Source organism: Branchiostoma lanceolatum, chromosome 6 (genome assembly GCF_035083965.1).
Source record: "Branchiostoma lanceolatum isolate klBraLanc5 chromosome 6, klBraLanc5.hap2, whole genome shotgun sequence".
Classification (NCBI taxonomy): Eukaryota; Metazoa; Chordata; class Leptocardii; order Amphioxiformes; family Branchiostomatidae; genus Branchiostoma; species Branchiostoma lanceolatum.
In genome coordinates, this window is record NC_089727.1 from 3300128 (window position 1) to 3312501 (window position 12374).

Here is a 12374-nt window from a genome sequence, read left to right on the forward strand (position 1 = left end):
ACTAGTATTTCTGCTTTGTAGATTTCTTGTTATATATAAGGGATGTGATTTTGATGTACTCCACACTGGTGTATAACAGTTTGTGGAGATATGAATGGGGTATCCGAGAAGCCTGATATGGTAGACAGACCTGGTGGACTGGCCAGGTGAACTGACCAGCTTTTCCGCAAACCCGGACATTGTTCTCCATCTAGCATTATCTATTACTTTTCCGATTGTTTTAACCGTGCAAAATTCTAGTGCTAAATAAGCTGACAGAAGAAATAATCATTCACTGGTCGTGACAGGAAAGAAAGATACAATGAACAGTATTTACAGGTTCATTGCAGCACGGAAACACCCTTAGTTCTTTTCAACAAGTATTAACCCCACTTCTGTATTCTAAAATCCTTCCACAGTATATATATATAAATGTTTCCTAACATTTCCATTGTTTTAATTTTAGTTCGCTTCACATTCTGGTCCATTTCGTTCCATTTCGCACTTTCTGTAGTGCCATGCATGATTTCGGTCCATTTCGTACTTTCTGTGCAACGCAATGAAGAGTGGACGAGGGCTTAACATCCTTCCTAAGGACTACAACACTTTCAAGTCATGACGTGCACGGCCGGTGAGCAACAACCGGAATTCAAACTCTAGAACTCATGATGAGGAGAAAGGGTTATTGAATGTGTGAATGTTATTCAGCACCAAGGGCAGGTATACAGTTGATACTGTTCAGTCCTAAGGAGAGATGTCAAGCCTCACATTGGCTGCTGTTTAATGCTAAGGGATGGCTATGAAAAGTGTTAAGCACGTAGTCATCCTACGTAATTGAACCAAGTGAAACTTAGCACCAAGAAACCACGTCTAGCGATGTAACCTAACGTTAACAGTAACAGGACAACAACGACAACAACAACAACAAAGAATTCAAGCATGATGCTTTACTAGAAGATTGTGGTGCAAAATACCTTCACTGCAATCTGGTTCACCGGCATACGTGACAGTTGTTGCCGGCGATAACCTTGCGTTCGTGCCAGCTGATCGATACGGAGTTTCGGGTAAGGGCTTCATTTAACTTGTCCCGAGTATGCAAATAAGTACGTGGCCAGTCAAATCCCGTTTTAAAGTCACGTGATCAAAAGTCCAATCACTCTTTTTACACATGTTAGGGGAAATTATGGAGACTTTTGTATATGACTTTATTCATTGTGTCAATTATTATATAATTTTTATCAAGTATACGGCTATTATTGACTAAATACGAAAAATAAGTTCTGCTCTCGCCGTTTCTCGCGAGACGATATTCCCAGAATGAAGACGAAATGGCTGCCGCCTGACCAGAGTCGGAAGCTGATCGCGGTGGTTTTTGTGGTGTTCCTGGTGATGTTCGCGCTACGCCGGGGGTTCTATCACAGCCTGTACCTCAAACACAGACTCATACACCCAGGTAAATATGCCTGTTTTTATGTAAACGTCGATGACAACTTGTTTTAGCTGCACTTTATGAGACTTGCTGATTGTACAGTTTCCACAGTTTCGTTGTCATACGAAAGGGGGCGGGGCAGTTAGGATCAAGTTTATTTCCGCTAACTCAAACTCAGTCAAGATCTTTTTCAGAAGGTTGCTATACCCCCATTCTCAAATATGTATACACTTTTATAGGTTGTCATTATGTCATAGTATGCAATCACCTCAAAAATGCTATTCGAAATTATCACTCGGTGTTTTCTGAGATTTCTCCAACTCTTTTGACTCTCTTCAAGGTTCTCTTGAAGATTCAGATCTAGAATAAGGAGGTTCATGGTTCCAGCTGCGCATGCGAGGTAAAAGGTGCAGGTCCCTAACTTGTAAACAGTTCTCCTCTGGACCATGCTTTATACATGTCCAGACATGTTTTGTTTATGTCTCATGAACCTTCAACTTTGACCTGCAATGTACCATACACTGTGCATGTGCAGATGGAACAGTGAACCTGCTGATGGATATGGAATTGTGATCAAGGTGTGATAATGCAGCATCTAAATCACAGTATGATCGACATTTGGCTACTAGTACCTGATCCCAATAGCAAGTTGTGACTAAGAAGGAAAGGTAGCTTTCTTTTCATTGTTTTTCATCACAGATTCATAATGATTTTCTTGACAAGTCACTGCTGACCTATTGTGTGTTTTCCAGGTGTGATAAGTATGAGCACAGACAACAGAGGAGAACTCCTGGAGATGGTTCGGTCCATTGTGCCTCCGCTGACCTACGACAGCCACAAGGGGCAGGCTGGGAGAGTGGGGGTGGTCGGGGGGTGTCAGGAGTAAGTTGACATCACTTCATGTCGTATGAGCTTCTTGCACTTGTTGAAAAGGCCTATTATAGAGTGGGGGATTTCCCTCATTAGACCTTGGATTTGTTTACTGTTCATCTGTGTCTTACCTTCTCATTATACTACAGTTATAAGTGGACAACTACTTTCCAATTAAAACTAGAACTTTGACTCGATGGTCAATATTCTCTGTATGTTTTGCAGGTACACTGGTGCTCCTTATTTTGCTGGGATAGCGGCACTGAAATCTGTAAGTTTGAGACTTACTTTAGCATAGATTGTATGTACTATGTTTTCATACACATTCTGCTGTATTAAGTATTTTTCTTATTTCTCTGAATGAGGAGGTGATATTTTGACTCTATTCTGGCTTGATAGTGAAGTTGTTTCCTGTATTTTAGGGAGCAGACCTGTCCCATATCTTCTGTACCAGCGACGCTGCGACTGTCATCAAGTCCTACAGTCCTGAGCTCATCGTTCATCCGCTTCTGTGAGTAGGATATTACCAACCTAACCTACATATGTGTATAGCTCATAGTCATTCTCTTTTGTACAATACTCCAGTTGCTTGAGTAAGTTTTGTGTTGAGTATCTTGTTACTGGATGTCTAACCTTCATAAATGTATTGATTATTTTATGACCATGGTTGTGCAGGTACAGGTAGAAGCTATTTTTTCCTTCATGTGACACTTCTTGGTTCATTCCTATGTGTAGAGATAAGAAGACCGCTGTACCTGAGATCTCCACCTGGATGGAGAGACTGCACAGTCTGGTGGTGGGGCCGGGCATGGGGAGGGAGCAGAACATCATGGACAATGTCAAGGTGGGGCAGCGATATTGGTTGATTGATTGATTACTTTGCCTGCTGTGTAACATACAGTCTGGGTTGCTAACATAGCCAGAACCTATATTATAACCTCCATAGCCCCATAACATAGGGAGGGAACAGCACATCATGGACAATGTCAAGGTGGGGCATCTTTCTACTGACAGTAATAAGTGTATGTTTGGCTGGAAACCAGAAAATGAAATAAAAATCTCTTGTCAAAGCCAGACAATAATAGGAAGGCCAATTAAAACGAGAGACGAAAGAAAAAAAATTGAGAAAGTAATTAAAAGGGCATTAGGGTGAGCAAAAGTGAATATCTTTTTATAATTTCAAAATGCCCGATTACCAGTATTTCTTGGAAATATTTCATCCGTTGATCTTGTTAAAGTACTAGGATCACTTTAAAAGTTTCAATCTGTATCATTGTTGTATCTTCAGTTCTTACATGCACATGTAATACCCATTTCTTTTTATTTCAGGGAGTCATTGCGAAAGCTCGACAACTGTCCATTCCTGTAGTAATCGATGCAGTAAGTAGTCACTTTGTTGGCAAATGGATATCATTAGAATGGATGATAAAGTACTTGCAAATAAAACCAAGTTTGGATTTGGATTTATTGGAATTATAACAGTGCAATACAAGTGGGACACAGGTAGCTGTTGCTGATGTTGTGACCCCCACACATAATGTACCCGATTTTTACACTTGGATGGAGTGGGGAAAATCGTGTTAAGTGCCTTTTTTCCCAAAGGCACAAGATCGATGGCAGCAAGGGATTCAAACCTGGAACCCCTTGGTTCTGAGTCGGAAATCCTGCCGTTACACCACACGGCCCCACACCCCACATATATGCTTTAGCCATACCATGCATCAGAGCATACTGATGCTACTGTTCATAAGAGTTATGGGCTCTTAAACTAGATCAAGGTGCAGCTCTTTCCAGGCAATGTTGAGAAATGATTGCATTAAAGTGCCACCTTGCAGGTTGTGGTAGTACGACAGGACTAGCTCCGTATAGCATGATCAGCACCATGGTCATCACCAGACCTATGGTACAGAACTTGCATTTCCAATCACTTAACCACAGTTTGAACTGATTAACCAAGTTACAGGTCTTGTTAAACACATAATTAAGGGCAACCATCTCTACCGAGAGTGCAGATAGAGATTCACAGACTCAATTTTCAGTCAGTGTTTTTGTGATTTTAAAATCTGTGAATGGTGAGAATTGGTAGCATTGAAGTGGCCCCTAGCAGGTTGAGATAGTATGACAAGACTTGCTAGCTCCGGGTGGCATAATCAGCACCAAGGACATTACCAGACCTATGGCCCAGAACTTGCATTACTAGCCACTTCACAAATTGAACTGATTGATCAAGGAGCAGGTCTTGTGGAACACATAATAAAGGACAGCAATCTCTGCAAAGAGTGCAGATTGAGTTGCACAGACTCAATTTTCAGTCAGTGTTTTTGTGATTTTGATATCTGTGAATGTTGAGAAGTAGTGGCACTGAAGTGCCACCTAGCAGGTTGCATCAGTATGACAGGACATGCTACCTCCAGATGACATAATCAGCACCAAGGACATCACCAGACCTGTGGTCCAGAACTTGCTTTACTAGCCACTACACCACAGATTGAACTGATTGATCAAGACACAGATCCTTTTAAACAATATCAAAGAACAGCAATCTCTACCATAATTTTGCAAATTGACGTTTAATAACTCAATTTTCCAGTCAGTGATGTAGACGTTTGTGATTTTGAAATCTTTGAATGTTAACTTGGGCATTGAAGTGTCACCTAGCAAATTCTTGTAGTATAACAGGGCTGGTTACCTGCGGATGGCATAATCAGCACCAAGGACCGAACTGTCTAGAACTGGAATTAGAAGCCACTTGATCACAAGGCACTACTGAAGTTTTGCTCTTCCTATCTCCCAGGATGGCCTGTGGCTGGTGACCATCAGTCCTGAAGTCATCACAGGGTACAACAAGGCCATCCTCACCCCCAACATTGTGGAGTTCAACAGGCTCTTCCAGGCTATGGTTGGTAAAATTAACTAAGTTGTAAACAATATGTGACAAGCACTACAAACCTGTTAGTTCGTTTTGTGGTATATTCTAGGTCTAAGTCATAGTATGTAGCTGTTTACCCGTAGAGGGATCTAGAGATGGCAGCACTTTGAATAAAGAGAAAGTTAATCTAGTTCTTCTGACATTTTCAGAAGTTCAAAAATTAAATATATTTGATTTTTGCATATCATATCCTTGGTCTGTGTCCTTGAAGATACTTTAGACTTTCCTACAGTACTATTACAGTAACTGGGTGATTACTGTCATATTGAGTGTATCTGAGCCATTACTCTATATATATAAGCCCTTCAACACAATTCAGTACACTTTAACCTTTGCAGCTCGGGAAGCAGCCAGAGAAAAACGCCTCATCAGAAAACGTGAAACAGTTGAGCCAGGCCATGGGTAACCTGACCATCGTGCAGAAGGGCCAGACTGATGTCATATCTAACGGGGACAAAGGTACAGTCACTATAGAATTGTTTGTTACAGAAAGTACAGAAAGTAGAGTTTTCCAAACCTGACTATTGTGCCGAAGGGCAGACTGATGTCATATCTAATGGGGACAAAGGTACAGTCTCTACAGAGCAGATTGTTACAGGAAGTAGTCTAAGAGTTTTCCAAACTTTTCCAAAGCAAAGGCATGATTGCTACAGAACAGTTTGTTATAAATAGATTTTCCCATGATTGGGCTTCACCAATTCAATTGCTTCATAGTCAGATTTGCTCAGAACTTTTTGGTATGTACAAAAAATTACAAGTGTTATCATGTTGTAAATGTATGTATGTATGTTTTGAAGATTGATTACAGTATATTGCAAAACTGTTATGGAGCTATGGGAGTATTTAAAAAAATATAGACATAGATGGTTGATATGCCTGCAATACATATAAATGTTACAAGGTGGCCCTGTTGCACTATTCTCCCAGTTCTACTAGCTGAAGCGGAGGGCAGCCCTTGCAGAGCTGGGGGACAGGGGGACATCCTATCCGGAGCCATGGGGGTGCTTCAAAATAATGTAGACATAGATGGTTGTTGAGCCTGCAATACATATAAATGTTACAAGGTGGCCCTGTTTCACTGTTCTTCCAGTTCTACTAGCTGAAGCCGAGGGCTGCCCTTGCAGAGCTGGGGGACAGGGGGACATCCTATCCGGAGCCATGGGGGTGCTTCAAAATAATGTAGACATAGATGGTTGTTGAGCCTGCAATACATATAAATGTTACAAGGTGGCCCTGTTTCACTGTTCTTCCAGTTCTACTAGCTGAAGCCGAGGGCTGCCCTTGCAGAGCGGGAGGACAGGGGGACATCCTATCCGGAGCTATGGGGGTGTTCGCCTTCTGGGGGCAGGACGCTGTGAGAAGAGGAGTTGACAAGTAGGTGTTTTTTTACCTCTTCCCCCTCTCTGAGAAGTAGAATAACCCAGGAGGTCCAGTTATCTTCATGTGCTGGGCCAAACCATTTCTGTGAAAGGGATGAATAGCTGACAAACCAACCAGAAGGTTGGAAAGAAGTTGCTAGTCTAAAGATGTCATATCTCTGTCATACCTTGAGTCTTTCTGCTTTTGTTCAAGAAGACCACCTGTCCAAAGAGACCAGATTTCATCAGTGCCCTGATTGGTCTTCTTGGACAGGTTTGACTGCACTTCCCTTGTGCAAAGGGTGTACACAGTCAACCATATGGAATGTCTAGTTAGGCAGAATGTAAAGTGTTAAGTCTGCTTTCATAGTATACAGGAGCAACTAGTTACTGGCTTGGTTAGTTGACTTGGTTACTTGAAGCCTGGACTGTCGGTGGTAGTGACCTTTCCAGCAAACACAATTTTTATACTTGTGTGTGGTGTGGATTTAAACCCGAGTTTAGGTTTAGGTTCGGACTCGAGTCCAGAGGTTTAGGTTCAGGTCCGGACTTGAAAGTCCGGACCTGAACAATAATTTTGGAATATTTTTTCATGTTACATGTAAAATTGCATATTGGCAGATATTTTACATGTAATTTGAAAACTATATATACGGAATTATACACAGTCAGTAATTAACACAAAAGTTCAGTTATAAACACAAAAACAGCAATGTTTTAATATTTTTCTAGTGCAAATTTCACGATCTAAGGAAGGTTTAAGATGGTTTAAAACAAAAAGGAGTGTATGAGTGAGAGAATTTTTTTTCAAGTCCGGACTTGTTTCCAGACGTTAAGGTTTTTTTGGACTTGAACCTAAACGTTTTGCAAGTCCGGAACCGGTCCGGCCGGACCGATCCGCACCACTACTTTGCTGTATGATCAGATTGCTGCTTTGACAGATGAATTGCCCATTTGAAACTTAATTGTAAAATCAGCCTAGCAGTCTCTCAGGCAGACTGAATTCCACAGATTCACAGTTTGTCATTATCCAAACATCATCATAGTCAAAATTAACAATACAAATTGTACACAAGACAGAATTCTTTAGAAAATGTTGTTGTCGCTATTATAAAGACAGTGTTGGCCCCAGCTTGGACTTGTTGTAAGGGATTGCATTCGTCCTTTCGGATAGTGACCTGAAGCCGGCAGCCCTGTGTATAGGAAGCTTCATGTGTTAGCCTGAAGCATCAAACATAATATGTATTTAAAAGAACCCAACACACTTATTGTGAACAGTTGGGGTGACCTCGTGTGTTTGGCTAAGATATGTAACCTGTGGGAGGCTACATTTCATAAATAGCCCTGAAATCATACTCAAGGTCCCTTCAGGGATGTGGGTTATCATTCATGTCACTTTGGTGTCTTGTGGCAGAGCATCCCATGTGACTGTCTCAGCACTGAAAGGTGAAGGTAGAAACATTGGACTGCCATACCTGGAAAAGTATCATGTTCGTCTCTCCAAGTAACAAACTGGGAAGATTACATCAGGTTCTGTGGTGAAACCATCCCTCTTCCCATGCTGACAGCTCTGATTGTGAACCTCCCGAGGGCTTGTTTTAACAGCCGAACAGGAATAATCTGACAAATTGCAGCTTCTTTCTGGGTGTTCTGAAGTGATCCCGTGATTTGTCTTAGTCAGAATTAATGGCTATCTTACAACAGATAGGTGGGACTTGCTTATGCGTCATGATTCCATCCCTACTTCTTCGGAAATTAAGACTGCCTGATTTATCTGTAACTACATGTATTACTGGATGGCTGTAATATTGCTTTCTCTATTGCTTGAGGGCATGGCCATGTGTTCTGGAGGGATATACTTCTATCAGACATGTTTTTTACAGTCCCGTTGAGATATATTTCAAATAGCATCAGTAAGTTTGGGGGAATAGAGTGTGGTGATAATAGAATATTATGAATGGAGGAGATGAAAACTCGAAGGACTTTTGTGGTGATTCACATGTGTCTATTTTTGTGGTGCGTCGTGGATATTGGTAGATATTTATCTGTTGTCTGCAACTATGAGATATTTGTTTAGCAAACTAGAAAAGTCAATGGCACAGGTATCCGCTAGTAAACTCTAGACAGTGTTACAGTGTCACAAAAACAGAGAAACTTTTGTTATGAAAGTTTTAGAATGTGGAGAGAGTGAAGGAAATGAAGAGTACCTTGAAGTTGAAGCCCCAGCCTTCTGGTCTCAAAACAAGATTACTAAGTAACTACTATGGTATGGTACCCAGAGCCGAATTCTACATACTCTTTACATACAATGAAATCTGTTATAGTGACCTACTACTACTAGTGCTAGATTTTTAAAAGAGCATTGTGTTTTATCTTCAGTCTGGTGTTTCACCACTTTACCGCCTTTTTTACTAGGTGACCACCTTTACGCTGTTTTGGCCACTTTTTGGTGTTCCCTTTGAAAATTTTTTCAAATGACTCAAGCATTAAGAATCCTGTCTATAGTGACCAACTGTATACTGTGACCCTTTCCTTCAAGTCCTTTGGGTGGACAATATGAAACAGCTTAACTATATACCATCTTACAATTTCCAACAATGTAGCTATCTTTAGCCACATACATGTACCAATTGAAAAGCTTGACTTGATGTGACAATGTACGATACAGCTCTGTTAAGTTTGAGCTAATCAGTTCCAGTCCTGTGGCACATGGCACACCTGGGAGACAGGTGTTCAGTTTTAAGGTCCTGAGACATCCGTCTTCCGCTGACACACACCCCACCTCCCAGCAGATGTTGCCTGTATCAAATTAAGCCCATAAATAAATGGCAGTGGAGAGACACTTGTTTGAGCCGGGTGCTTCATCATGTAAGGACTGAGCACACCGCAGATGGAGCTCATCATTACAAACTGCTGGGACCCATGCCAAGTGTTATGATGATGGGCTGGGGGGTTTCATTCACTGTTTCTTGGTAGTTTGGGCCATTGTGACTTGAAGGAATGAGTAGATGACATGCACTCTCAAGACTGGCCAAGGGAAATATCGGTCCAAGGGACACGTCAGTCCTTTTTTATTGGAAATAATTCATAACACAAATCTTACTCACTACCCGGTTTAACTGAGAACACATGACCTCCCCCCTACATTGTATTAAGTGTAAAAGAAAGTGAAGTTGCTGACAAGAGCTTGATGTATGGAGAAAATGTATCACAACTTGCATCATTACAAACTGCTGGGACCTGTGCCAAGTGTTATGATGGGCTGGGAGGGTTCCATTCACTGTTTTGTGGTATTATGAGTGGAATACGCTGTTGTTTCGAGTGTTCTCGACGGAGTGACTGAGTGAGTTAGGACTGCAGAAAACAGCATTTATACACTGATATGCAATGTATTATAAAGAAAGTTTACAGTATATTTGTAGAGCTTGTCATCTCAAACTGCTGGGATCCATGCCAAGTGTGATGATGGGCTGGGGGGTTCCATCCACTGTTTTGTGGTAGTTTGAGTGAAATACTCTGTAACATTGTCTAAAAGAGCTCAATTTATGTAGAAAGTTTCCATAACTTTATGGGATGCATTGTTCCAAAATGCTGGGGTCAGTGTCAGCAGAGGAGGAAGTGTGATCACTGGAGGATTCTATTCACTGTTTTGTGGTTCAAGTAGCTAGACGGAAATACACTGAGGTACAGTTTAGATAGAAACGTACCTTTACCCAGCTTTACTTACTGTTTTTTATGACAAGAAAGACAGATGTATGTGTATAGATTCAAAGCACTAGGGAAAAAAATTTCTTTTGGGTGATCAGTGGACCAAGTGCTGTCACAGTAACTCTTTCCAGTAACATATAAGTTTGTGCATAGCAATAGCAGCTTTGATTCAGAGTCTTGTCCTTCTGGTCCAGAAGTAGGGATACTAATACTATCCACTGGGCCACAAAAACGTTTCGCATAAACTGATAATTACAAGTTTATCAACTGACATCTGCCAAATGCACATACTAAATGATGGCTCAAACAAACAAGTACTGCAAACAATCTACGGACTTGTCTCAGCCCACAAAATGATTATGTCTACCCCTGTTTATGAAGTTCTATCCTCCGGTTTATTTGTCCTGACACCTCTAGTAAACACACCAGTGGGGGAAGGAGCACACCCCTGGCGAGGACCCCAGCACATCTGATCCCCGCAATTAGCGCCATTTACCGGCACATTAACTCCTCAACTCTCAAGCGCTATTTTGCTTTCTGCTTAATTTACTTCTGATGGAAGAAGCGGCTGTGAATCAAATTTCCATCACCTCTAATGACGTGTAACTGTTTCTCGCTGCAGTAGCTGGTTCGGTGGGTTGTAGCACAGATTTGTATTTACAACTTTGGTGGAATCATGATGAACCTTGTAACGTCATCTCACATAATTACAACAGGTACCACATCAGGGCTCCCTTGGAAATCAGTTTCTCAGTTAACTGAAGGAACCACCCTAAAGATTCATATATACAGTAAGAAAGAATGATGAATTCAAAGAGATATTCTAAGTGACAATTAAAGAATGGGCGGCACATGTTTAACAAATTCAATTTTACCATGCACTCTCAGAGTAATTTGTTGGCATGTCGGGGGCATGGCCATGTTCTAATGCAGCATCAGTAATCCCTGAGGTATGTACTCTTCAGATATCTATGTGTGCAATACATTGTTGAGAAGGCCTTTAAAACAGTTTTCAATTTAGCTGTCTTACTTAGACTTAGTTAGAGTACCCGGTGGGATTACAAGAGTTGACATTAACTGTTTCTCTCAGCAGTTGCTACTTCAGTGGGCTGTAGCGCAGGTTTTTATTTACTGCCTCAGAGGAAAGGTGATGAAACTCGTAAATCAGAATGAGTGTTGAGTAACGCTCCAGTGTTATTATCTTCTCTGACGTCATCTTTGTGATGGTGACCGCCCTATGTTCCGAAATCCCTATGTTCCGAAATCCCTATGTTCCGAAATCCCTATGTTCCGAAATCTCTATGTTCCGAAATCCCTATGTTCCGAAATCCCTTTGCTCCGAAATCTAACAGAATAAAATTGAAATTCAAGGTGAATATAAATGTATAGTATATGTAACTAAATGTCCCAACTCTGGGCCATAATTCGGTAGAGAGTTGTGGCTTAACGAGGTTCATGGTGGCATTTAGATTTTGATCTTAGATACTATACCTTCCTCTGATACTCTTCTCTTGTGCCATTTTGGAGATCCTGAACTCCTGAATTTGAACCAGAGGCCGAACCGCATCGCAAATGTCTTGTTTATGTATGAGTGAATTTTTTTCATTTCCTTATGTTTTTAAAAAGTATAAATATATAAAATTGCATATCTAACTGGCGCGAAGTCATTAGATATCTTAATCTTTGATATCTAAATTCTCCGAATACCAAGCAGCATTTAGACAGTTTGGACTATAAAATATCAAAATATGAAAGATTTTCGAGATTTTATAAAAAATCTTGAAATTTTCTTTGAAAATAGTTTTTGATAGCTAGTTCAAATAAATTTTTTTATAGCTAATGCAAAAATCTCGAAATTTTCGAAAGCTGATATAGAAAAATCCAATCTTTTTTAAAAGATCAAACGGAGTTTTAAATGCGTCATGGACTCTTCCTAAGAAATATGGCCGTGTGTTGGAACATTTCGATAGGGGTTTTTGAACTTATATGGCATAGGGATTTCGGAACATAGGGATTTCGGAATATAGGGATTTCGGAATATAGGGATTTCGGAACATAGGGATTTCGGAACATAGGGCTGTAACCCTTTGTGATAGTAATG

The 12374-nt window shown here is 40.8% G+C and overlaps 1 protein-coding gene across 2 annotated transcripts in view; it reads left to right on the top strand.

Annotated features, from left to right (window-relative positions):
* The first annotated feature begins 1266 nt into the window (after positions 1–1266).
* The window catches only part of LOC136436179 (ATP-dependent (S)-NAD(P)H-hydrate dehydratase-like), an 89867-nt gene continuing 78759 nt past the window's right edge, over positions 1267–12374 (top strand). The window contains exons 1-9 of one of the 2 annotated variants that reach the window (XM_066429958.1): positions 1267–1432; positions 2161–2290; positions 2504–2549; positions 2701–2789; positions 3014–3122; positions 3608–3658; positions 5073–5177; positions 5546–5666; positions 6461–6581. In XM_066429958.1, coding sequence (XP_066286055.1) covers positions 1297–1432; positions 2161–2290; positions 2504–2549; positions 2701–2789; positions 3014–3122; positions 3608–3658; positions 5073–5177; positions 5546–5666; positions 6461–6581 — 908 coding nt within the window. In that variant the 5' untranslated portion in view covers positions 1267–1296. Of the gene's footprint in view, positions 1433–2160; positions 2291–2503; positions 2550–2700; positions 2790–3013; positions 3123–3607; positions 3659–5072; positions 5178–5545; positions 5667–6134; positions 6263–6460; positions 6582–12374 lie in introns of those variants that run through there. The other variant, XM_066429959.1, reaches the window with a different exon arrangement.